At 40.9% G+C, this 26,235-nt stretch overlaps 1 protein-coding gene across 4 annotated transcripts in view; it reads left to right on the forward strand.

The window, feature by feature from the left end:
• The first annotated feature begins 10,941 nt into the window (after positions 1-10,941).
• Positions 10,942-26,235, forward strand: part of Csn7 (COP9 signalosome subunit 7) — a 55,872-nt gene continuing 40,578 nt past the window's right edge. For all 4 annotated transcript variants that reach the window (XR_012993801.1, XM_076324506.1, XM_076324507.1 and 1 more), the window contains exon 1: positions 10,942-11,010. Coding sequence is in view for 3 of the 4 variants with exons in the window: in XM_076324506.1 (XP_076180621.1) it covers positions 10,967-11,010 (44 nt within the window). In the remaining variant the exon portion in view is untranslated. The remainder of the gene's footprint in view (positions 11,011-26,235) is intronic.

Genomic DNA, 26,235 nt, shown 5'->3' on the forward strand with positions numbered 1-26,235 from the left:
TACCCAAGGAAACGTTCGATGTACATTCGAAACCTGTGCGCGATCATTTTTCCTCACCTTGGGACTGAACGAAACAATGTGTAAATAACTCTAACCATGGTCGCGCTAATTATTTCGATCGAAACTTTTTTATGGTAGATTGTAGAGGATCCCTTTGAAAGTCGTTCTAGATGTTCTACCCTCAAGATCTTTTTCTCGGTCTGCGATTCAGATTTAACCCATCTTTTCTCGATCTTCGACGCGTTTCGTCGTTTTTATCGCTAGAATTACCGATAAGTTCCGGTGTATTAAAGTCTTTCTCGTACGTGTCTCGGAAAAGTTGTGATCGAAGAAAAAGAGGTACTTATGAAATTGTTTATAAGTAAAAAATAGAAAATGTCTTATAATGTCTTTTGAATACATAATAGATGGTTCAATAAATTTTATCGAACGGCAAAACTTATCGAGCAACCTAGTACCATGGGAGCTATTAAAAGCAAATTTCATTTTAAAACAGTTGAAATCAGTGATTTTGATTTGTTGGTGAATCTAGTGTCAAAAGAGTGATCGTCGCCGGATATCGAATCCGATGGTGTTGGCGTTCGATCGCAGTATAATTGACAATTCGGACCCCATAAATCGTGCCTGTTTAGAAGCTAAGAGATTCGAAGCACCCATTTGAACTCTTTTTCAAGTAACTTAGACAACTTTAACAGTTTACTCCGTACATTTTTTTAGTTATCTGTTACAGAACACATCCCGCCTAATTTGATGTATTATTCTTTGTATATTTTTGTTTATTTTTATGTCCCGGTACACTATTGGGACTTGTTCCGGTATACGATAAATAATAAACAATAATAATGACTTTTATTTTATTGGTAATCGATGTGGTCGGCCTTGGTAAAAATTGCCACGGTATAATAGGTTGTTCGATAAGTTTTATCGAACGACAAAACTTATCGAGTAACCCAGTACTGTACTGTTCGATAAGTTTAATGGAACGACGAAACTTATTGAACAACCTGGTACAAATATACGAAGAGAGACGCGAGGAACGCCGAAATGCCTCGCAGCTCGAATAATGTCGCGTTATCGCGGTTGATTCTTGCATGCTAATTGATGCGCGTCATTTCATCGCGTCCCGCAGCCTTGCGCGCCGTTGGAAACGTTGAAATATCGACGGGGCGCTGCTTTCTGTAAGTCACGGAGGGTTGGATTTGACATTAGGAACTCGAGCTTGCCAGCGGGGCATCAGCTTGGCAGAAAATTCCAGTCTCCGTTTCTCGTTCTCGGTCTTGGATCAAGGTTTTCCCGAAAGAACGTAAAAGACTACCGAGAAGACGTTTTTTGTTTCCGCGCCCAATGTTTCACGAGCTCGTGGACGTTTTAAAGGAAATTGTTCTTTAAAACGTACGATATTACTTAGCTATTGGGGTGGTAATTTTCCGCAAAGGCTATACTTAACCTTCGATCCTACTTTGATTTTACGTCAACTTCGATGGAAGGCAGATATCTTGTAAATATTCGAAAAAACCTGGAAGAAATAGAATAGAAACTATCGGTGTATTTAACTGCAGGATTCTATGTGTAAATAAATAGAGAAGTGAACAAAAATGAGGTAGTACAGAATAAATTACAACGTTTTCTCGGATGAACGCGATTCGATTTTCAATAGAAAGAGAAAAAGGTATTGCGATTTACCTGAAAACAATCGGTGAGTCGATCGAAACGCTAATCGAGTTAGGTCGAAAGAGAAGAAGATATTAAACAGTCGGTCAATGTTCGCGTTTTTCTTGCAGCTCGCGTTATTATTGGAGTGACAGGCTTGATTTACACGCACGGTAGGTGGTAGGAAAGCGATCGGTAAAACGTTAAACAATATATTTCCAGTAGAAACGGTCAGTAACACGTAGCTCCAGCATCTTCATTGAAAATAAATAGTGTAATATTCTTTTGGCTGGTTGCCAGCCGACTAAATGTATAATGTAAATCAAACGTTAGCGTCTCGCTAACGTTGGTTTTTCCCTATTTATATTCTAGAAGAGTTACGGTTTCGGATCTTTATCTTTCCGATCGTGTGTAGATGCGTAACTTTCTAATCGAAGAAATTGAAAATCGTCCAATCGTGATACATCGAGCAGAAAAAGTTCACGGAAAAATTATACCGATCAGGATTCTTTTCTCTGTAGATTTAGAATTTGAACGATGTCTTTTAGAATTTGTATTTTGATATTGTTGCTCGAACATCGCACGTTTCTAGTGTTCTTGGCGAAATGTTTCTTGTTCTTTCGACGATTCTTTCGATCACGATCGTCTGTCACGGCTATCATTTTTCCGGTAAGCGTGTGACGTTTCGGTTTTACAGTCCGTCAGTGTAAGAGGTATTCCGAGAAGCAAATCAGGCGAGTTCGTACGAGTAGTCACGTAACGGGGCCGTGTGATTCCGCTTAGAATTTTTATGGCTTAAATGAGATATAATTGTACAAAAGGAGTTACGTACGATCGCCGTGCGTACAACCCACTGAACCTGTGTGGTCTTGTACGCTCCAGTTCTTTCCCGACCCTTAATCCGTCCTCGTTCGAAGAAACGTGTGTTCACATGTATGTGGATTTTCCAATGGCAACAGGTCGCCGAAGTCTTCGTCGCGTCTTCAATCGAGGAAATTCTAATACATGCTCCGAACCAATTCTATATTTCTAAGGTGATGCAATATTCTTCATAACCTGCGTTTGACCTCGAGTTTTAAACATCGATTATTTTGTTCGATGTAAACGAACAATTTTCTTTTTCGACGTTAAAAGTAAACGGAACTGTTGTCGATCGAGGCTAGGATCGCTCAATAGAACGTCCGTAGTCGAGTCCGATTTTATTATTTTTTTACGTAGAATCGAAGTCAACGATTAACCAATCTTTTGAATCACTTGTGGGTATAGATAACGGTCGATGAATATAAAATTCGAGAGAAGGAAAATGCCTTTGCACGCGCGTCGTGAATGGACGCGTGCACCAAAACCGATTATATGACAGTGATCACGTATCGAAACTCGATACTGGGAATTTTACAGCTACTGGTTATCGTAGGTCCCTAATGACGTCAACATCGTCCACGAAGAGCTGAGAAATTCCTCGAAATATACCCACCGCGATCTGTACACGATTAGGAAGAATTCTTCATCGTTCTGCTGAATGGTCTGGGTTAGGTCAAGGGAAGAAACGTTTCAGCACCGGTAGAATTTCTGTCGATGACCGAATCACGGTTCTTCGTGATTCGATGCACATTATTTAAAATATACTGGGACTCTTGGGGGAGTTATTTGAACGATTTACCGCTCAATTTCAAGTCTCAAGTTAAGAAACTGTTACGTTCCATCGTTTACGATGGACGATATCGATCTGAAAAAAATAGCATAGACGATTTCTTTCGCAGAAATAAATGGATTGTGTAAAATTTAGTTTTTCAATTGTTCCGTTTGCGACTACACGATTCGTTTCTTCACTCGTAGCTTTTATTGCGAGATTTTGTCGCCGAGACGTTGATAGTTCGATTGAGTATTAATTTTCCACAATTATCAATTTCTTTTCGTTTTACGATCGATACAATAGAATAGATAATCAGAGAAGTTGTCTATAATTCTTTGCGTAAGCATAATCAAAGATAAATTATCGGTAACTCAAACGATAGATCGGGAAAGGGACGATTAATTTACGAAGCCCGAGAAAAATATATAATATAATTTTTAAATTTTACCTATAAATTTAATCATAAAAACTAGAGAAAGTGAATAATGAAAATAATCTTCTTACCTGAAAGAAACATTAAAGAACTGAGTGGTAAGTACTAAGAATCAGTTTCTGTTAGATACGTTCGGTTTTCTATCTAGGACTACGTGCCATTGTCCATTCCAGGAAGGATATTTGGGAAAATGTAAAAGGTGGGTGAGAGAAGCATTAATTATGGTTGAGAATATGTCGCCCACAAATCTCTATCGTCAGACGATATTCCAAGAAGGGCCAAAATGCGTCCTCAGTTTTCTCGGAAGTAGTGCATATTTCAGTTACGAAGGTGCAACAGGAAGTGAGTTTTCTAACTCTCGGAATCATTTCTGCTCGAGAAAAATTAATTGCAAATATTCGGTAAGTCTGCATCTACGCTATTCGGAACAAATTTTTTTCAATATCGACTCCAATAGGTAGAGATAATAAAATCTTCACTTACCGTCTGAAGAAGAAGTAATTCGGAAAGAACAAATTTTTCTGAAAATCAACTATTATACTCTAGCGAGTGTTACACGATACTTTCGGTCATCGGTAATAAGATGTTTCCAAGCAGTTTTATTTTACTTTAACGCGAGCAACACCAATTGTTTATTTAATAAAAAGAAATACGCGAAAGGTGTCCATGAACTCTTCGTTAATTTTGCACCGACCGAATGGACGACCAAAAGGTATTTCACGCGTAAGTTTATATCGCATCGTGCTCTTTAAAAATTTTGAAATCGATGCGTTTATTTTAATTGCTCAATTTCAGGAGTAAAGTGCACGTATCGTTTGTTCGTCGTCCTTCGTCGCGGATTGGTCTTCTGAATTCAACGACAACGCAAAATTTTCATCAACGAGGTATATGGAATTCTTCTAACCGTTTCCAGGAAGACCACCTTTTCCTAGAGATACTTTCAACCGTTTGTGGGTTTTTATAAGTAGCCATTGTAGGTATCTACTCACTTTATCGTCCCGGTGTTCATTCTGTTCCGGTTTTTAAATAAGTATCTACGCAATACTCTCTAGAAAAGGTACACGGTTCGAAAATTTTCCGGTGGTCGGTTGGCTTATAACAGTCGCTGCGGTGACGCACACGACTTCCACGAAAAAAGTAACGGGGGTAGAAGTCGGCGGAACTACGCACAAGACGGGTCGAGCCCCGGTATCTTCTTAGATAACAAGTGATTAATTTCGACACGCGGTCATTAATTAAACGTCGAAGCAGTGCGTGTGCCATGTTCTTGAAAAAGCGCACCGCTTAGCTTGATAAATTGCCGATAAAGAGACGCACGGATAACACAGAGTTAGGAGGATCGACGCGCATCGTTCTACACGCTAAACAAAGATTATGCGCGAACAAATTCGCGTCGCCGGCACAATTTAAGCAATGGCTGACGCAAGTGAATGGTTTCTTTGGTCAGCGAGCTGACGCGATCGAAAATTATTGTGCGCGAAGGACAGTCACGATTCTACTCTTTGGCGACGCTCGGTCTCGTTGAAAATAGTGACGCGAGTCAGTTTTCGTGGTGTTCCTAGAATACCCAGGAATGCTCGTGCCGTAAAAAATTTTCTCGAACGCGACAAAAATTATTACGCGCGAAAGACAATAACGATATCCAATTTGTCAACAGTTCGACTATAACGGAAACACGATCGGTGTTTCACCAATGTTACCAGGTTCGCTGATGTTTGTGGTTCTAGGAAATTCCGTCGTGCCAACGGTATAACCGCGACTGTCCTCTAACGTCTTTGAAACAACGACGAAATTTGAACTTGGGGTTAGATTACGAAACAGCAATTCGTCGAACCTCGCCCTATCTTCCTGCTCGCTCGAATTTGTTCGTTCAATTGTTTTCTTCCTCATTATGGAAGAAAAAAGTTGTCAAATGGAAAAGAATGGAAAAGAAATACGGGGAAACTTTACTCGCGAAACGTAACATTCCCAAAAAATGTAAATTAAAGAATTCTTCCGAATGCACGAAATCCATTGTATCGTTCCTGTATCGTTTATTTTATTTTTATCGTTAAATCATCTTCCGAAAATGATCATCTTAACGTGCCTTTTCTTCGTTAAGTATTAGCAGTATTCGTTCCGTAGTTGAACTTTTCATTTAAAACACACCAGAAATGTATGCCCACTCGAGCGAAATCTCTATTACATCAGGAATAGCGTTATTATTATGTATAATAAAAATTCGTTGATTGGATCAACGTTTCAACGTTACTACTAATCGTGACCGATGTCCTACAGCAGAATTTTTCCCATAGAAATTTGGTCAATGAAAATCAATAAGTACAACTTAATTTTGAACGAATCAAAATAGTGATTATTTTTTGTCTATAAATATTCAATGTTGGAAACCATTGCCGTATAAAAATCCTCCTTCTGAAGTCACCGCGTTTATCGGTGAACAATCATCGTCCATCGACTTCGCAAATGTCGTCAAAATAGTTGACCAAAATTGTTTATTCATTTTGGAAAACAATTGGTAGGTGACGCGTTGTCCTTCTCACATCTCGTTGTCGTTCGGAGATTTCGGTGAATTCTAACCTTCTGTTCGCGATCGGGACGATGTCCATTGGTTTCATTGTTCGTCGCTTAAGACTGACCAGGAACGCGTGACTCTTCCTACAAAACAATTCCGCCGTGACTGTATCTGGGTTATTACGTAACCCCGACATTTGGTGAATTGGAGTAATTATCGTGTGACGGGCGTCATTTCCTAGATACAATACTCGATAGAGGGACCGTATCGTGGCGTGGAAAGGAAAGATCGTCGGATCGCCTTTGGCCATTCGGTCGAGTAAAGTGTCGCTTGAACGGCAGACGGCGCGACGCCGTTTATTTGCGTCCGTGATGGGACGTTGGGTCGTCGCACAGGTGCGTCCCACGGTTCTTGGCGTGTGCTGGTGTCTTATTCGCGACGTTTGCCACCGATCCGTCGGACATCGACCGTCTATTACAGCCGCTACGTCTACGTCTGGCGGATCTATTCGCGGTAGATTAGAAGCTGGCAACCCAAGACCGACGGATCCTCTACCGTGACGCGTTGTGTAACGACGCGACCATTCCAAACGAGAGTCTCGCGATTCTCGAAACGTATGGAAACGAGGGCCACCGGATGGTTGAAAAATAGTACTTTGGCCACCGACTCGACGAAATCTCGATCATGAATAAATGTACGAATCGTTCGAAATAGCGTCGCGCAAGGGCTATTCAACGTCTCGAATCCAAGAAACAAGTAAGAAATGGAGTCTCGACGTTATATTTGTTCGTTTTTAGATGTAACCAAGATCAAGAATCGTAAGTGTACAAAACGAGCTCCGTCGCACGAACCATCGTTTCGCAGGTTGAAAAATATTTGGCTCGTTTTTAATGGTGTCGTGTGCACGCCGAACGCTTACTCGTAATTCTTCGGTAGCTATCGTCTTTCGAAAAAGAACAGATTCGGATCCGTATCGTTAGGTCAAAGTATTTCGAACTATTGATTTCGAAAAAATCGATGAAAAGAAAAATTGAAGACGATTTATATCGGACGATCGGGGTCGTAGAATCGGTCGACCGTGACGTGTATGTACCTCTAAATTTTTTGTTCGATACGAGACACACTACGCCATTGTGTTAGCACACTGGAACTTATACATGTAAATCGATCGTACCCCCGAAATAAGAAATTTACGTATCTTCGTTTAATACGATTTATTTTCTCAAATTCGAGGTGTAGAATACGCCTGTAAATTCTCCGACGCTTGTTATTATTATTTAGTATTTTAGAAATACCTTATATTTCTCTTCGGATCCTACGAAGTTTGTTTGGTTACGAACGGAATGTACGATTTCAAGTTTTTGGTTTTCTATTTCGAAATGGAAACGGTGACAGTATGCGCGACAGAGCACAATGAACTTCAGCATACATTGTTGAGACTAATAACCGAGGTGATCGTCGTTAGAGCAGTGTATTTTCGGTACACGCGACTGATATAGTCTAGTTTCCTGGTTGAGAGTAGAAAAAATTGTGAAAATAAAGTTGACTCGATGCACCTGCGTAAAAACACTTTATTTTCTGTTTACATTAATCGAGTCTTATTGCGATTCTGTACGGATAAGTACATACTTTGCGAGATGTTTCGAATTTTTTTTGTCGGTACTAGACTCTTCTTTGTGAAAACATGTGACGATTTACGACACTTTCTCTACCACCACGAACATTGTATCGGTCAATGGTAGTATTCTACGATGGTCCGAAGTTGCAAGGGACGATCGCCCGACCGTGAGTCACATTACCTAACTAGCTCGACAGTGACGTCACTTTAGTCGGTTCGCCCGATCGGACCCGAGTTACCTGACTCGAGACGTTATCCGCAAGAAGAGGGCGTGAATGCAAAAACGCTAGTTACGAGAGAAAACGTTGAAAGAATAGAAGGTGGTATTATTTAAATGTTAGGGAACTTCCGAAAATATTTCTTAACAAAAGGATACACGTTCCAATTTTTAATTTAACTTGTAAAAAATACATAATAGCATTTTAACACTGAAATAGCAGCCAGAATTGAAATTGCGTCGCACGCCCTTTTTACGCGCAATCATTTTTCTTTTACAAACGAATTAATTTTATCTACTTTTGTTAGTTATTGGTCAAACAGCGTAGATCGATCTACGTTAAAAAGCTACGTTAATATGTTAAATAATAATGTCTCGTTAAGTTGGTAATTTTTATTATATTGGTAAAAATACTAAAAAGTTCGCGATAAAAGCACCGGTAATAATTTAGTACAAGTAATTATTACAGATACGTTTAGAACAATTACAATAATGATGTTATTTAAACGAAACGTGCAAATACAGACCGCGTATCGAGTAGATGATAATCGGAGCGGTCGAGCTGTACTTCAAAATGTTTCATTTTCTTTCATTTTAAACATATTGGAATGAAACTTGAGGGGGAATATAGTTCTTTAAATTTAGAATGTATCGAACCGATATGCGCAAAAAGGGCTCGAGATAACCTCACACCCTTCTTGCAGATAACGCCTGAATGGCCCAAGTCGCCCGGTCGATCGTCACTTTACTCGGTTCGACCGATCACATCCGCGTTAAGGTAGGATTTCCTATAAGCGTCAGACGAGTGCATTCGCGGTAGTCTCTTGTTCTTTTGTTGCAACAACAAATGGTAATATGGCGAACGCACGTGGCTAAATCCGTATTAACCGATTCGCATCAACCGATCATACTCGCGTTTATGTGTCTTACAATCGAGTCACACGGAGTATAACTGAATATCGAGTAAAACTTTGTAGATGGATAAACAATCGAAAAATATTTTATCCGACTCGCATCGACCGATCATACTCGTGTATACATGTGTCTTACAAGGGAGCTACAGCCAGTATAACGATCGAACAAAACTTTCTAGGTAAATCAAAAACCAAAATATATTTCACCTATTTAATAATGCAGATTTGATTTGTGTTCGGTACTGTGCACACGTATATTGTTGTTTTGTTGATTCGAATAACTACGCATACACCGCACGCCTACTTAAATTTGTGCGATTGATTTAAATGAACGATTAAGTGGCTTTGCACTATTTGATAGCTTTATTTATTTCGTATGCAAAGAGTGAAACCGAACGAAGTAGCGATACGTACGAGAATGTTCGAATACGAATTTTTCAGGTCTTAACAGTCCCTCCGTACAAATTGTTCTGCTTTGTCGGTATGAAAACCTCGTGATCTTTTGCGGGTTTTTACTACACTTCGAAATCCTTGACGGGGGTGTGGAGTTGCCAGGTATTCGCGTATCACAAGTTACCGTACGCTTGGCAACTTTGAGGCTTTCCTGCTTTTGCGTCGAGTCCCTGAGTACTGCTAGCCAGAACGATTTAAACAATTTTTAGGTGGCCAGTTACGGTCACGCAGAAACTGTCGAGGGTGCTGTTTTCGTCGCTCAGCATTATAATCTATTGCTCGAAGAGGCCTTGTGCCTACGTGACTAAAACGCGAATTCTTATTTCTTGATTATAAATCTGATCGATCAAAAGTCCCTGTACAGATTAAAATAATACTAGATCGTTCGATAAATTTTATCGAACCCGTTACATTTTTTACAGTCGTAACGCGACGGATACTATGGCTAGATAATTTAGTACGTATATAAAATGTCACAGTTTTATGTACGAATAAATGTATCTCAACATGTTTGGATTCAATATCGAATACAGCCAGCGGACCACAATCGTGGAAGTTTTACGAACGTTGGAAAATTTTTATTGTGGATATAACCCTCGATTTGTCAAGTTGATCATATTCAATATTATTCGATTAAATTTACACGTTCAGGATATCTCAATACACACCCGTCCGTACATAAAAATACGATATTTTCTATACGTATTAAATTATTTAGGCACAGTATCGGATAAATTAAATCTTTATCGTTCAATTGTATAGGTGAAACACTTTTGAAAATTGTATCAATCCATTCCACCTGAACCACGAGTCAAACTCGTAACGCACAACTTGGACCTAAATCCGAGTCAGACTCGTAGTTGTCGATCTCGTCAATTTTAAGTTGTAATTTGTACTTATATGTATCGAGCGGAAGATATTACGAACATGGAAGTAAAATGTCAAAAATCGTCGAGTCAGTGCCGCAGTTCGTCCACGCGAAGCGCGGAATTCTTAAAGGCCGAATGAGTTAAAATTCAATTGTTCAAAAATTTGTCCATCGATGTTGTTCAATTCAATTTACTTCGATTTAATTCACACTTCTTACGGCTTCCTTGTAAGATAGGAGTATGATCGACCGAGTCGGGTAACGCGGATTTGGCCGCGCGAGCGTCGCGTAACCCGGATATGGTTGGGCGAACCGAGTAAAGGTCGCTTTATATTATCCGTTCAGGCACGGACGTTTACGAAACGTTCCGGTTCAGACAAATATTAGTCTAGGCTATTAAATACGAATGTTCACATTCAGCATCGCGAATCGGTTTCAACACGTTTCAGACATACGACGACCAACATTCTCGGCAAGAATGTTTGACCGAAGTTATCGGAACGTAGTTAAACAGAGACTTTCGTACGATATACATTTAGTTCAGGCAGAATCTTGTTAATGAACGGACACGTGAACGATCAATGTATATTTTACAATGCAGAATGAAAAACTAATAGAATTGGTCAGAAAGTGTAGTTTTTTATACAATCGGAACGATAAGAATCATAATGGACAAGAAGGACAATGTCTGGAAGAATTTTAAACGAACCAGGTATATATGCATACGATCGTATTTTATTTTCCTTAGTGGAATGAATATTATCCACATGTTCTTATAATTAATTTTTTTTCTATACAATCATTCGATATTTCCAAATTCACTGTTAAAGAAGTCTTTAAATGTACATATTTCTTTTATAAAATGCTATAAAAGTATTACTACCACTTTGTAATGAAAGATTTTGCGTATAGGGGACAAAATTGCGAGAGGATATGATATAGTTGTGTAAAATGCAAGTCGTTGAGATAATTGTATCTGTATGTTCCGGATTGAGCTGGATCTTTTTCTGGTATATGCCGAATTTTTTCATTAAAATTCCGAAAACATTCTCCGATACTTTTCTCGCTTGTGAACGCTTGCCTCGCTACGGATACAGTGTCGCTTAGCGGGATCATCGAGTTGCGATGTCGGATACGCTCTTAATCGATATGTTTTCAACGAAAACGCTTTATCGCTAGTAATCACCCGACACATCAAAATATCGGTACAAATGCGGTAACGATTGCTACAAATCTGAAAAACTGCATATACGTTAGCTCTAATTATCACGATACTTTCGATAACCATTAATTTGATTGAATCTTCTCAACCGAAGACTGCGAAAAACAATGAAACAATTTGCGAAAATGTTTCCGCAGATCGTTGAAAAAGAAAAAACCGAAATAGCGGACAAGCTGCGAATAAAATGAAAAAATGGAAGTACGAAGAACAGATAACATTTTTAATTCCATGTATCAAGGAAAAGAGAAATGGCGAACTGGACGACACCGTGAAAGTTCTATTCTATTTTCTAATGGAATTTTCTTCTTTCTTTTTTTATTCTCTCTCTTTTCGTCTAATAATAATGCTATGCAGGATAGATTTTTCGAAGACAGATGTGCAAACATTTTCAAACGGTGACCCCTATACGAAAGAAATATTATTTTTACGCTTGTCGCCTGTCGCATGTCGTTCCCGAACGTAAACCGATGGTATAAATAACTACACTGCTTTTGTTCGAATCGAATCGTTCCGTAGCGTTTCGTGTCTGAACGACTATATGGTGTCCGATACGACGATCTACGTGTATGTTCGAATGCGAATCAAATTTATGTTTAGGTCAAAACGGACTCGAAGTTCATCGTTCGATCGTTAAGACTCTTAAAGCAAAGATCGGCCGGACGATTCGAGTAATTATTCGAGTAATTTGAGTCCGATCGAACGAATCGGGTAATATTGCCCACGATCGTCCTGTGCGATACCTGCCCGTTACAGAACTCGATGGGTGGCTATTACAAAGAACGATCGCCCGACCTTGAGTCACGCTACCCATTTCGTCCAACAGTGACGACAGTTTTCCTGGTTCGTTTGACAGACCCTGGTACTTGGATAACTCCCGTCGCTTAACCGACTGTCAGTTTACTCGGTCAATCCGACCATATTCACGTTACGCGATGTTCGCTTCGTCATATTCGTGTTACCCGACTCGGTTGATCGTACTCCTGTCGTACAAGGGAACCATAGGAAGTGTGACGATTAAATTTTTAATACAACTTCGTAGATGGTTAGAAAAATATTTTAACCATTCAATTATAACGATTTGTTTGCTCGATGATATTGTGGGCGTATCATTTACTACATATAGAAAATGACATATTTTTATGTACGAATGGATGTACGTTGAGATCTTATATCCCGACATGATTTTAACCTGACGAAAGCGAGAGTTGCGTTCATAACTTTCCTATACAAAGATTTCCCAACATTCGAAAAACTTTCTCGTTTCGCTTGTATTCGATATTGTTGAATTCGACTTAATTTAATTTAATTCACACTTTCTATGGCTACCTTGTAAAAGACACGAGTACGATCGGGTCGAGTCGAGTAACATGGATTTAGTCGCGTAACGCGGATGTGGTTGGATGGATCGAGTAAAGTGACGATCGGTCAGGTGTCTTGGATAATCCAGGTAACCCGTGAGCGATCGTCCTTTGGAATGGCTCGTCGGTATGGTCAATGGTGATTCATCGCAACGGGAAGGTTTAATAGACAATTCGGTCATTTAGAAGCTGGATATCGTATTGTGTCTAACGAGCATTGCGAAAGTCCATGTGTTTAAAGTATTGTGCTGTGATGCTGAAGATTTGTGGACGTTTGGAAGGCAAAATGTTTTTACAAGCACGACGTCAATTCACAAGAGGACGAAGACGAATAAATCGTATCGTTGCATTGGATCGTATAATTGCGTTTAAAAAGGGTGTTCACGGTGCAAGCATTGATCTTTACTTCCAGTATTTTTTATTTTCAATCAAAAACTAATTACGATCTTATTGCGTGACTCACCATAGGTACGAACGTTTGCAAATTTGTACACTGTTCGGTAAACCCTGGAAGTTTTATCGTTGAACTTCGCCGACGTGTTTCCTGTCCTGTCAGGGTTATAATAAACGAGCGCGTCTGCCGCGAATGGGAGTGCAGTTTTACTGTAATTTTATTGGACATTAAATCCTCGTCTCGTGTACGCTGAAGGATCATAAACGACGTTATGCGGCTCTTGATCTGACAATTATTTTCGTAGACGAAAAGTAGCAGATACATTTTCCACTTTCGGCGCTCGTACCACGGGTTAATATAAATTAACAATTGAAAACGTTTACACTAATCGCGCGGTGCGTATTTGTTCGATTTTCTATAACGTTCCCGTTCCGAAGTTGCTTTCCTTCGGGTTGGTATAATCGACTTTCGAGGAAAGAAGACGAGGTTCGTTGTATTTTTCAAACGACGAAACTCTGTTGTTCGGTGACAGAAAAACGTTGTTTTCAGCAGTGAAATCGTTATTATACAAGGGTTGTTCGATGAGTGTACATATATATTTTATTTTGAATATTTAGCATCTCTATTTTTCAGATTCAGGGATTTGTGTTTAGCTCACTCGTAGTGCTTAGCTCTCAAGGTGAACGCTCCGGTACAAGAACGCACATTGAAAAAACATCCATCCGACGTTAGATTCTCAAGAACCAAGGGCGCTAAATAATATCGTACATATGTATTCACAGAAGAAGAACCAATACCGGACAAACTGTACGAAGAGTAAATATGTTTACAAATACTTTGATAGATTTAACAGAGTTAGAAAGGAGTCGTTACGTTTATTGTACAGAACCGTTGTAGCAAATTTGCTACAATCTAATAGAGCTCTGGAACAAGAATCTCACCATCGAAGATTAATACTTCCCGAGTTACCGCAACATTAATTTACTCAATCGAACCGTTATAAAATTGTTAAACTCGGCTCGTATCGCAACTATTTACTCCAACTCTTTTATCAATTAAGTTTCCGTACGTACGATCGAAACGAGCCAAAATGTCAATCTCGTACGAAGAAATCTGTGTTCAGCGAAGACACCTGATAAAACCCGGGAAATTAAAAAGGATATCGGGAGGTAGTAAAATAACTACTAAAGTACCCAACAACCGACAACTGCCGAGAAATTGTTAACTCGAGAAATTCAAGGAAGAAATGTACAAAGTTGCAAAGTAAAACGGGGGTCAGACACCTCGATTCGCGTAAATCTAGTTTGAAATACTCGGTGCACGGGATATCGCTGAACGGTGACGGACAACCGAGGAGAGACGCTCCTCCTTTACGTGCGGCTCGAAAAGGAGAGAGCGTCTCGTTTTCCAGGTATGGGCCAACGCTATTTTGGCGCTAGCTCCCGTCGAAAGCTCCCTTCGCATCTCCACGCGAAAACCAGTCGGCTTCCACTCTCTCCGCTTCTGTTTGTCTCGCCTCGATTGCCGCGACTCGTGCCAAAGCAATAATTATCGTTAAGCCTGACTGATCGACGCTCGGGTCCCTCTTACCGTCTTTCCTCCACCCTGTGCGGGGAAGGGGTTGCGGCGCCAGTCTTGTTCGAAGCAAAGGAAAAAAACAAAATGGAAAAAAAAATGGAAAAGAAAACGGGAAAATGTAAGGTGACGCGGACGATGTTACATATTCGCGGGTGCATATGGCGTGCGCGACACATTAAAAGGCGAAAGAGGCGTTTGACGGCGGCCGGATCCACTATAAGTATCGCGGCCGAATTTACGTGTATTTACCTAGTCGGACGAAGACGCCGGCGCCTACCAGACACGAGGCGAACTAACGACGACCCGAACGACGACAACGACGACGCCGGCGACGACGACGTTGTCGGAGATATCGGCAAGCGGAGCCAACACCTTTTCACGCACCCGCCAATCCTAAAGCTGTCGACGTGAGTTGTCGCGGCGCCATAAGATCTCCTTTCCCTCGGTTGTTGTTCTTTTTTTATAAACGATTCGCGACGCTGGAAATAATATGTATCGTATCGTATGTATATGTATGTATCGCGCTTTTTCGTTATCCCTACGTCGCGTCCGCTCCGACTGCCGTGGCGCCAGTTTCATTGTCGCAACACCTTATTTTTCTCCGATTATCGTGCTCTCTGATTATTCGTTCTCTCGATTATCGTTCGCGTGTCTCTGTGCTCTTTTTATTTCTCGAACGTGGAACAAACACCGTCGCGTCGCGTCGGTAGAAACGATCGCGCGTTATTGTGCGGTCAAGTGCGTCGTCTAATCGGATACTCCTCGATTTCAAGAATTTTTTCCGTTCGAGAACGCGCAATGTCCAATTCGGTTACTGCAAAGTTTCAATCGCGAATGTGGAACTTGGCTTTACCGCAATTGAATTCAACGATTTCAGTGCCCTGCGCGTGTGACCAACAGCCAGAGTGTCTAAAACTGTATGTGTGTACGAAACGTTCGTTTTCTGTATTCGGTGATCTCTTCGCAATTCGAGTCTTTAGCTACGGTAGATCGGAATAGGAACGAATAATGCAATTTGCAAGAAGAGAAATACCCGAAGATCATTATTCTCGTATCGCCGAGAGACTTTCTATTGTGGAAACGAGTGACCCGTTCTACTCGAAAAATGTGTTTTATATTTCCAATTTTGTATTTCGTCTTCTTCGTATTTTTCCTCGATCGTTTGTTTACACATGATTTTCTCGTATAAAGTGATCAATTCGTTTCTGATCATTGTTTTATATATATATATATATATATATATATATATATATATATATATATATATATATATACACACGCGCGCGCGTGCACACACATACACACTTTCCCGCAAAGGGAAAACAAATACAATCGGAATGTGAACGAGTTACTAAATATTATTAAACTATTTTTTACCTTTACGACCAAAGATTTTCTTTATTCCAAGGGGAGCACGATTAAAAAAATATTTTACCTTGTTTGCGATTAATGTCTGCTGCGATATATCCGCTATAATAACCGTAATGAAGACATTGCATCGTGTTCGTAAGAATATACGCTAAAGTTTTACGCAACATGGAATAGGAAAAGAGAGAGACGTAAACGTGAGAACGGTAGCTGACGAGTGTCGGTTAAAAATCGTTCGATGAAATCGATCTCGAACGCGAATCTAACGACGAGCCAACCAGCGTCGCTCGTCCATCGAAAGGGATCGAGAGGAGCGCGTCCCGGCGTTTCCGAGCGTCGTCCAATGATTCGATATTCCTTCCCCGCGGATGAGATCCGCGCGGCTCGTTCACCGATCTCCGATCCGCGTTTTTTGCCGTGTGCCGACACGGTGCGAGTTCCCATCTCGTCCCGGGGTTGTTTCGTCTGTCCGTGAAATTTATGGGTATCGGCGGGCGAGAGAACGGAATAAGTGTGTCCATCGCGTGGGTTAGGCTAAATCGGTTACGCTGAATCAACACAGCGGTGGAGAGAGCTCCGAGTGGAGCGTCGCGACGCGCCACGACGCGCTCACAGGGACGCGTCTAGACGCACAAATCGCCTGGCATCCAGACGCCACGAACATTGTTGCAAACACTGTCTCTTGCTACTTTTCACGAACAAACGGTCGTTTCCTTTGAATTATTGCCATACGTTTACGTATACGTTTCGTTTCGTTCAACGACGGCAGACAGTCGAGGAACTCTGGAGGCTCGTGTACACTTCCGGTACCACCTGCCGAAATCGTCCGGGACCCAACGGTTGTCGTCTTTCGCGATTTGCAACGCAAGGTATGTTGGGTCGCGTGTAATCCTGAACTCGAGCCCGGCCATTGACACAGAGAGAGGCTCGAATCGTTAGATCGGTACAAAGTGTCGAAGCGTTGTTTTCTATCGCCGATTTTTCAAAGATTTTAACTCGCGAAGAGATCGATCCGTTAAGCGGGATGTTTTTCTTATTTATTCACCCAACGATTCCTGTCTTCGATCGTACCGCGATGTTTGTATTGGAATAAATTATGTCGTATTCGCGTTTTCCGTGGGAGTGAATGCATTAAATCGTCTTCGTTTATTTTTAGCTACGAGTACAGAAGTGTTTACGATCGAGAAATTGCACGGTCTACGGGTTCAAATTCGTACACGATCGAACCGTACGGTATTCGTTTGGAATTTTTGTTGATTCGTTTCGGTGAAAATTAAACTATTCTTGAATGCTCGTCCCGCAGATTCTTCGTTTCGGAGCGATTTAGTACAGCGATATTTACATAGCGATATGTAACGAAATATCGTATACGAAGTTTTCACCAACGTTGTTTTCGATGCATCGGGTGCATCGAGGTTTAATCAGTTTGCGCGGAAAAATCGGACATCTTGATCATCTTGATCGTTTATATTGCAACGGGATGTGTTTCGAGGAATTCATTCCTCTTCGATCGTGCGGTGTACGACGATCAACTATCGTTTAATTTTAAGCAAGTTTCTTTGGTACTTTGAATATCCGACTCGATAACTTACTTTTATCGCAAAGGTAATACCTTAATAATAATAACGTTTTATTACTTAAAAAGGAAAGCAGAGTATACGAAGCGGTGTAAAAGACGGGGTTCATTATCGACTGGGCTGTTATTAAACCCAGACGTAACTTATAACGAGAACAGTGGCCTGCTTAATCGCTATAGATCGAGTAAACTACTCCGACGTTCGTTCTTTCTTCCATGAAACCTACGATAAATAATAGTACGAGTACCTGGAATATCAGTTCTCGAAAACTCATTTCATTGAAATTTATTTCTACCATTTACATTTGTATATACTTAGACATACCAAGGCACTGCTAAGTGTACGTTCCGTTTTTAAATTGCGACAAGCATCGTGGCGTGGGAATAACTGCTAGAATTGTGAATAATTATAGACAATTCGTTAACATCGTCGCAATATCGTTATACGTCGTGGGTTAGGTTCGAATTTTTGTTCGTTTCGAGTGGAATAATACGTCCCCGGAGAGGTTAACGACAGAGTCTGCGGGATTGCATAGTTTCTCGAACGTTATTAAACGAGCAAACTGCTCCTCCGTTGCAACGTTTATATATTTCTTTTAGATCGAAGCGTATAATACGCAAACGATGATTAATTTAACTGTAGCACTTAAGTGGTGTAGTTACACGGTTCGCGAGACGTTTTTCAGATATGGGAAAGCTCGTGCGTCCGAGGCGATGCAAGAACTAAATTATCGAGCTACGAAACGCAGAACGGTAAAACAGTCGCTTGGCGAAAGGCCTGAAAAACCATGGTATCCGAGTTTCGAAGCCAACGTAGTTTGGCGGTGGGCGCAGACGGTGCAGTATCCGGTCTTTTCGAATCGTGCAATTAGACAGGATTTGGCAAATCTAGGCTTTGAACGGTCGCGTGGCTGGCTGATGTAATCCGCGTTCAAAGTGTCGGCGGGCATAGTTCTAATTGTGCAGTCCTTTTCCCACTCGACGCACTTCCACAGTCGTTCGGCTCGCGTTTCGAAATTATCATCGTCGAATACTCTCCTCGCTACGAATCTTCTTCATTTTACGAGATTTTACCAAGCAAACGAACAAACGGACGCTTTACCTCCGCATCGAAGATAGAAAAATGATAATGAAAAACAAGAAGAAAGTTGTTCGTTTCCTAACGCGCGAAATATTGCACGGACGAGGATTTCATTCGATCGCCACTATCGTAGAATCGAACGCGAAACGGTGGATCTCGAAACTCGAATCCAGAATTCGAATCTCGTTCGTCTACTCTCGATCGCATCGGACGTTTTACTTACAATTGCTCGTCTTTTTGTCTCTCCTTTTCGACGGTACTTTGATGCAACTGTTACGCTTGCTATTGCGTTGTTTCAATGAAACGTTAATCGCCTGAACGAGCCAGGAATTTGTTTATCGCATTGTCCATACGCGACACATGTGTACGTAGCTGCGCAGAAGGCGCCGAAAACGTCATGCTGACCCACTCAATGGTTTGACGTTAATAGGCTACCAATAATGTCGTATTATCGTTTTATTTTTCCTGCAGTGTCGGGCACGGATCGAGACCCCGTTGATTTTTTCTCGAATTCACTTGCACGATCGAGCTCGAAACGAGCTATCGTAATTATGAATGGATGTGCAATCGTGTTATGCGCAGTTTGTTATCGACTTGGTTGGAAGTAATCTAATTTTGCGCCAACGATGCGGAATACTCTTAACGCATTGTCTAGGTCAGAAATCGTACACTTCGTTTCAAGCACTGACCCATTCGCTTACGCGTAATAGGTTGTTCGATAAGTTTCGTCGAACGACTAGAGACGGTACTGTCTTCTTTTCGTACGTCCGATGGAATTCGAACGTAGGTCACTTTTGCGACGAATTTTATATTTTTTTTTACAAAGAGTTCGATGAATATCTCGTTGGAGGCAAACGCAGCTCGATCGTGTTCAACCGTCTTACATAAAAGTGTACGATTTGGAGTAAGTCTGAAAATAAATCGTATTACTTTATGACCAGTGTGACATATTAGAGCACTCTTCTTGGGCCCGAATCAAAATCTATAATTCATCCTGAACGAGTTCGTTCTTGCTTCGTCGAGATATAATATATTAAAGATTACATATTTGTCGAATTTTTCGATCGATACCAATTTCCACCAAAGTTACTCGAGGGTAAGCGAGTTTTCGTTCGTTTTTAATTCATGATTTTCTCCTTGGATATACCTTGACGATAAATATATTTTTTAGCATTAGTTGGAAATTTATGCTCGTGACAAGTAGGTATAATCCATTTCTCCTATTCTCGATGCAAGTGTGCGATCAAGTTTAAATTCCCCATGTACCGACGCGCGTACATTAAAAAACGCCAAATTAAATCGAAAGACGAAGAATCTACGAAGAAAGACGATAGGAGAAATTATTCTATGAATACGTAGTTGAAAACTCCCTGCGAAACGAGGCTCGTTTTACAGTGAAAGTATCACGAGGATTATTGGAATTCGAAGAAAATTTTCTTTTCGTTTTCCGAATTATTCATCGATTTGGAGGAACCGCGAAACAGAGATTTGCAGGAACGCGCGTTCGACGAATTTCAATTATTTCGTCGAGCCGATCGGGAAGATTGAATCCATACGTAAGAGTGTTTCGTGTATCGTTTTACAAGTATGTCGCGCAATAAATCGTTCTAGAAAGCATTACCGCGACTTCCCACGCTGGTTGCTTCTGATCAACCAAATTGCGGTTGTAAACGCGCAATAAAGCAATGTACTACGTATCGATTGATCGCTGGAAATTGGAGCGAAACCGCAGCACAGGTGCTCAATGATCCATCGATCTGATGCTCGCGATATCAATTTTCAGTATCTGGAAGAAAATAACGTAACTCGGGCACGCGAGATTCAACTATGTATCGAAGACGCATTTTACCGTTAAAAGGGGGCAATTTACTACGTCGAATTCCACACAACTTTATACACCCGTGCAATCGGAGTCTACATTCAGCGTGTGTGGTTTCTACTTCGATTACCTTAGTCCTCGTCCTCTCCCTTTCGTTTCACGCGAGTACCTACGCGATAACGAGGAGATTAGTTTTTGTATCCATTGCAAGTATAATAGGTCGTTGGATAAGTTTCGTCGTTCGATAAGGAATGGAGCTATTGGATTCGTCGTTTTATTTTTCTAAAAGTGATACTACTGTTCGAGGAACGTGTGCGAAGTTTCATGTAGATTTGTCGACTCATTCGTATATTTACAGTTGTTCAAACGTTGAAGTATCATGGTAATTATTTCTTTACAATGGAAAAAATAACAAAACTTATCGAATAACCTAGTACATTGATAAAGACGAAGATGATTATTATTATTATTATTATTTATTATTATTATTATTATTATTACTACTATTATTACGACGTTTTTGTTGCCCACAACTTGTTTGACAAAATCGAAAGAAAGGTATACGACGACCTAACACTACTTGCGTCACGAACGGGGACAATTCCCACGAATACAAGAAGAAATACGATCACCTAGGAAAACTTCCTACTCGTCTTTTACAAGTACGTAGTTCTCGTATGGAAGATTTTATCGTTGCAATCGATACGGTTCACATGGAATCCAAATGTCTGAAACTGTTCTAAAATGTCAACGACACGATGGAAGTTTGATAAAAAAAAAATCACCGATTCTTGCGGGTAAACAATGATCCGTACCAATACAATCGAACGCGTCTGTTATTCGATGGGCTTATCCTTTTCTAATAAATTGGTAACCGTACGATCGACGTCGAACAGATCGATAACAGATGTTCTTTACACGTGGAATGCTTGCTACGCTAAAATCACCGCGAATGATTTCAACGAGGATCGATCGATAGCTACTGGCTCAACGTCGCGGGACCGCAAAATTGGTATGTCGAATCTGTCTAGCAGCGATGTCGCGAATCGCGAGCGCGAACCGTGTGCTCTAAGAGCGACTGTTCACCTGAACGCGAAGACGTTCGAAAAGTTTCGTTGGAAGATACGTAAGTAACGAGTTCTCTATCTTGAGACGAAAACGAAAGCGATTCACCGAAGAGTCGAACGCGGAATTTGATTTAAAAATTTAATTCGAATCGAGAATCCACGAGTAATGCGAAAAAGACCGGTAATGCGAAGACTCCGAAGAAAGGTGCGCAGCGACTCGCGATAAATCGTTTTCGGTATTTATCGATTTGTCGGGAATTTATTGGAACGTTATTCGAGGAAATGACAGGTAAATCGAGCGCGGGTCATCGGCGCGTGGATCGTAATCATTGTCGCACGTTCGTTCTCTCGATTTCTGAGAAACCTGGCCTAAATTCGAGAGGCCCTAAAAACGCCTAAAAATAGTTTCATAAGACGGTTGCGTCCGGGGACTCTGGATGTTGTAAATCTGTTCGCTTCTTCCCTTTCTCCTCGGTAATTCTCTTTCGCGGCGCTTCTAACGAGAATCGAATTTATTCGTGGGGTAAGCATCGAACACCGTCTCCTTTCCAACGGACTCTTTCTTTTCATCTCTTCATCCGGGTCTCTATCGTCGCCGATGGATGAGCAAGACCAACGGAAAACAACTCGTGTTTTCGCGAAGCGTGCCGTGCCCAAGGAGGGAGACAGATGGAAGGGCGGGGTGGGTGGATGGGTTGGGGGGGGGGGCGACGGGGGGCGAATTTCGTAAGCCAGACAGACGTTGTGATTAGTAGGGTGAGTAAGTGATACTAATTTCGTCGATCGACCGGACGCCGGACTTCACGGTTCATTCTAACCTTCTACGCAGTCGTTCCATTCGGCAGACGGATATCTACGCACTTGGCGTTATATCGAGAACGCAAAGTGTCCACGTGTATAAATATATATTTTCACGCCCACCTTGACGGATATTTCTCTCCTGAAATGTTGCGAAGATGAACGTCGAACCCAGACAAGATCGATTTGTTGATCCTTTTGTTGCCGTCTGTTCGAAGCCTTATGCGCGCCGCCGACGTAATTAGAAGATCGTTCGCGCAAATGAGTATTTCTCAACGTGTGTTCAGTAGCTCAAATGATCCAGCGCTCTGCGTAAATTAGACATTCGAGAAAAATGTTACTATCTTTATCGAGTGCACAGTGTCACTCTCATTCCTGACCGTTTGGTACATTTTCTCCGAATTGTTCGGATTCGTCGCTAACTAACCAGCGTATTTCCAAATCGTTCTCAATGGAACATTCTTTGAAATACGATCTATTCGATGTCCGTTTATTCGATCGTATCGTTTCCCCCGTCAGTCGTTCGTAGACTCGACTTTCTTACAATGAAGTACGGGGAGTAATCTATGGGGAAAATTCTTCGATCGTGTTGACGTACTCCAAAGTTCAAGTACGTACCAGGTTGTTCGATAAATTTGGTCGTTTTTACCATTGTGAAAAAAAAATACTACGACACTTCGACTTTGAACAACGGTAAATATACGAACAAGTCGAGAGATCTACGCGAAACTTCGCACATGTTCGTCAAACGGTAGTGTACCATCTTTAAAAAAGTAGCTCCGTTTCTTATCGAACGACGAAACTTATCGAGCAACCTATTATGTATATATTTTAACTACGTACGCAGAGGACGACCGTGTGTTTCTTCGGTTCGTATTTATCGGACTTGAGCTCTTGAATCGTTTCGAGCTGGATACCGTTCATCTACATACGCACGTAGATCGAAATATCAGCGTATCGAAAAGATCGCGGACTATCGTTAAAAATGATGTAAAAATCTAGACGGTGGTTTCGAATGCTTCGGTATACCGACGTTACCAATTCTGCGCTAATTTTTCGAGCTGCGATCGCTGCACGCATCGGAATTGTTTTATTCGACGTTTACCGCGTCTTAATAAATGTTCTTGTAGACGAGCAGACGGTCTCGCTTCTTATTGCCGGTTTTGGGTGGCTAGTAAGCCAAAACCGACACCGAAATAAAAGGAAGGAAGAGATTCGTTCGTGGCCCATGGCCAATCACAATTGTGGCCGCGCTAAAACTTTTTGCAGGAACCTTGATTTATGATACGACTTCAAGCCGAAAAGGCCCCGCGGCCTTACCAACCGTAATAATTCATATTTATTTGTCGTAAAAAATAAATTGCAGTGCGACGACCATTGGTCGCTTCTACGAACTGGCTAAATCACGACTGCGCTTAAAATCGAAGAACATAGGTTAACAGTGCGTAATCGTGCACGTATTCTCTACAACCGACCGTGAAAAAAGTATTCCTTGGACGTCGCTCGCACGCTCTCCAACTATTGTTAAAGTATATTTACAATTACTGGAACGATTTTCGATTCTTTATGCACGAACGACTGCAGGGCCGATTTCTAACGTGCAATCGGTCTGATAAGTTTTAGCGATTTTTAAACCTTAATTTCTTGGTTCCCTTCTGTATCGTTTCGCAGTTCGTTCTTCTTAAAAAGAAACATTCCGTTTGATACAATTCGATGGAAGTGACTTGTGTGCACGTTTCGAGGAATTTAAAGATTAATTCCTTCCGGTGGATTAATTTCTTTTTAATCGGTACATTTCTCTTTGGTGTACGAATTGTAAAATTTACTAGATGTCTATCGGTGAAACGATCGTTTTTAATCTTGAAATCCGTGGTCTCACCTCGTAAGTCGGCCGGTCAAAATAAGTTTAAGTACCATTCTATAATTCCTTCTTGACAGAAATATTGATACCAAATTACTTTTCTTACGATTGTTCTTGGACTCCGTTTAAAATACGAGTCGTAGCAAAAAGCAGCCGAATAATTAAGAGCAGAGTCTCTACGTGTCTGTATTCCTGGCCTTTCCTTGTAAATTAAATTATCATAAATTATTTTTCAATACAGAGTTCAATGGACAAATTGTAATAGTTAAAAGAACTTGGCACGATTTTCGTCGTCAACTATTTCAGTCCTTCTTGCAAGTCGTACATCGAAATAAATGTTCTTTCGGCAGAAAAATTTCTTTCTTTTACAATTAATCGAAATCGATGTGAATCTCTTCTCTCAATTTTGTATTTACCGAAAAATCCAAGTAGCTATTCGTTTGGGGGTAAGCTTGTATTTTTGGCACTAGATTTCTGTAAAAAGACAGTAGTAGAATAATTAGCGATCGAGTCGTTGCTTGTTCGTATCTGTCAGTAGAATTAACGCAGCTGTGCGTGGAATGACATCTGCAACCTCGAGGCCGTAATCGTTCGAAATAGGAGCTGTTCTAGGCGTCGTAGACTGCCTGCCGCCGTGGTTGCAGATAGATTGAATCATATATTATATGCGAGCTCTTTGAACGTGAATCGGACCATGAATTAGCCCGTAATAAGGGTTTCAACGCGCTCTTCGTTTGTCGTCGGTGAATGGCCACTGATATTTCTTAATTCGTTTAAAGCAGAGACGCACAGCCAGCCAAATCGTCGAGCCGCAGAAGTAAATTCGAATATCGATTCTCGCAGATGTACAGAATGGATGAAAAGAATTTTCTGCTGCGCGTCGCGGAACTTGATAAACAACTAATCGCGTTGTACGGGCACACTTCGATAATAAACACGTGTACGTGCAAGAGTGCCCTAATGCAAACGATTGATCGTGCGCGAGTGTCCCTGATAAACAACGCTCTTATCAGAGAACGGGAAGGGTTGGCTCAGCCAATCGGACCGCGCACGTTCTTATCACTGCCACCTGGGTCGAGCCAATCCACGATCAATGATCGACAACCACCGAACTTTTTTACATTTACCAGCCAATGATGAAACTGCGATGGCCGACCGTAACTTTTCTTTCAATCGCGAAATAGACGTCTGTCGATCAGTTTGCAAAAAAACCATCGCACTCCCGACTCTGGGGGGATTAATACCGATCTCTGGAAACTCGTTAATATATTTATATTATATAGGATCTTTCATCAAATGTGGACTTATCTTGCGGGTTATATTTAACTCGCGAAAGTAATAGAAAGAAGAGTACAGGAATCGAAGGATTATAATTCCTTGCGGTGGGTTCATTTTTGTTCGGTGTCTTTTTTTTCTTTGGGGTACGAATTGTAAAAAGTATTAGATATTTATTGATGGAACGATAATTTTTAACAGCTAAGTTTCTCGTATTTGACTTCCTTTCCGGGCTACGATCGAAAAACTATTTTCGCGTAATTCGTTGCACAGCAAAACTTAAAAGTATCAATGTCACTAATTACATTTGTAATTCGAACAAATTTTATGTAGGATAATTGTGTGAATTCTTTTTATTGGTTTTGTCTACCGAATTTACTTCTAAAGTTACAGTCACATTCTATGAAATATCCTGTATAACTTGTAACGTATGTGTAATTTATTTTTCAAAATGCAAATTAATCGAGACTTTGCGATTCAATTTGTAGTTCATTTGGTTTCTTGTACAATCGAAGCATAGAATTTTTATACGCTCGGAGA

This window comes from Ptiloglossa arizonensis, chromosome 12 (genome assembly GCF_051014685.1).
Source record: "Ptiloglossa arizonensis isolate GNS036 chromosome 12, iyPtiAriz1_principal, whole genome shotgun sequence".
Lineage (NCBI taxonomy): Eukaryota > Metazoa > Arthropoda > Insecta > Hymenoptera > Colletidae > Ptiloglossa > Ptiloglossa arizonensis.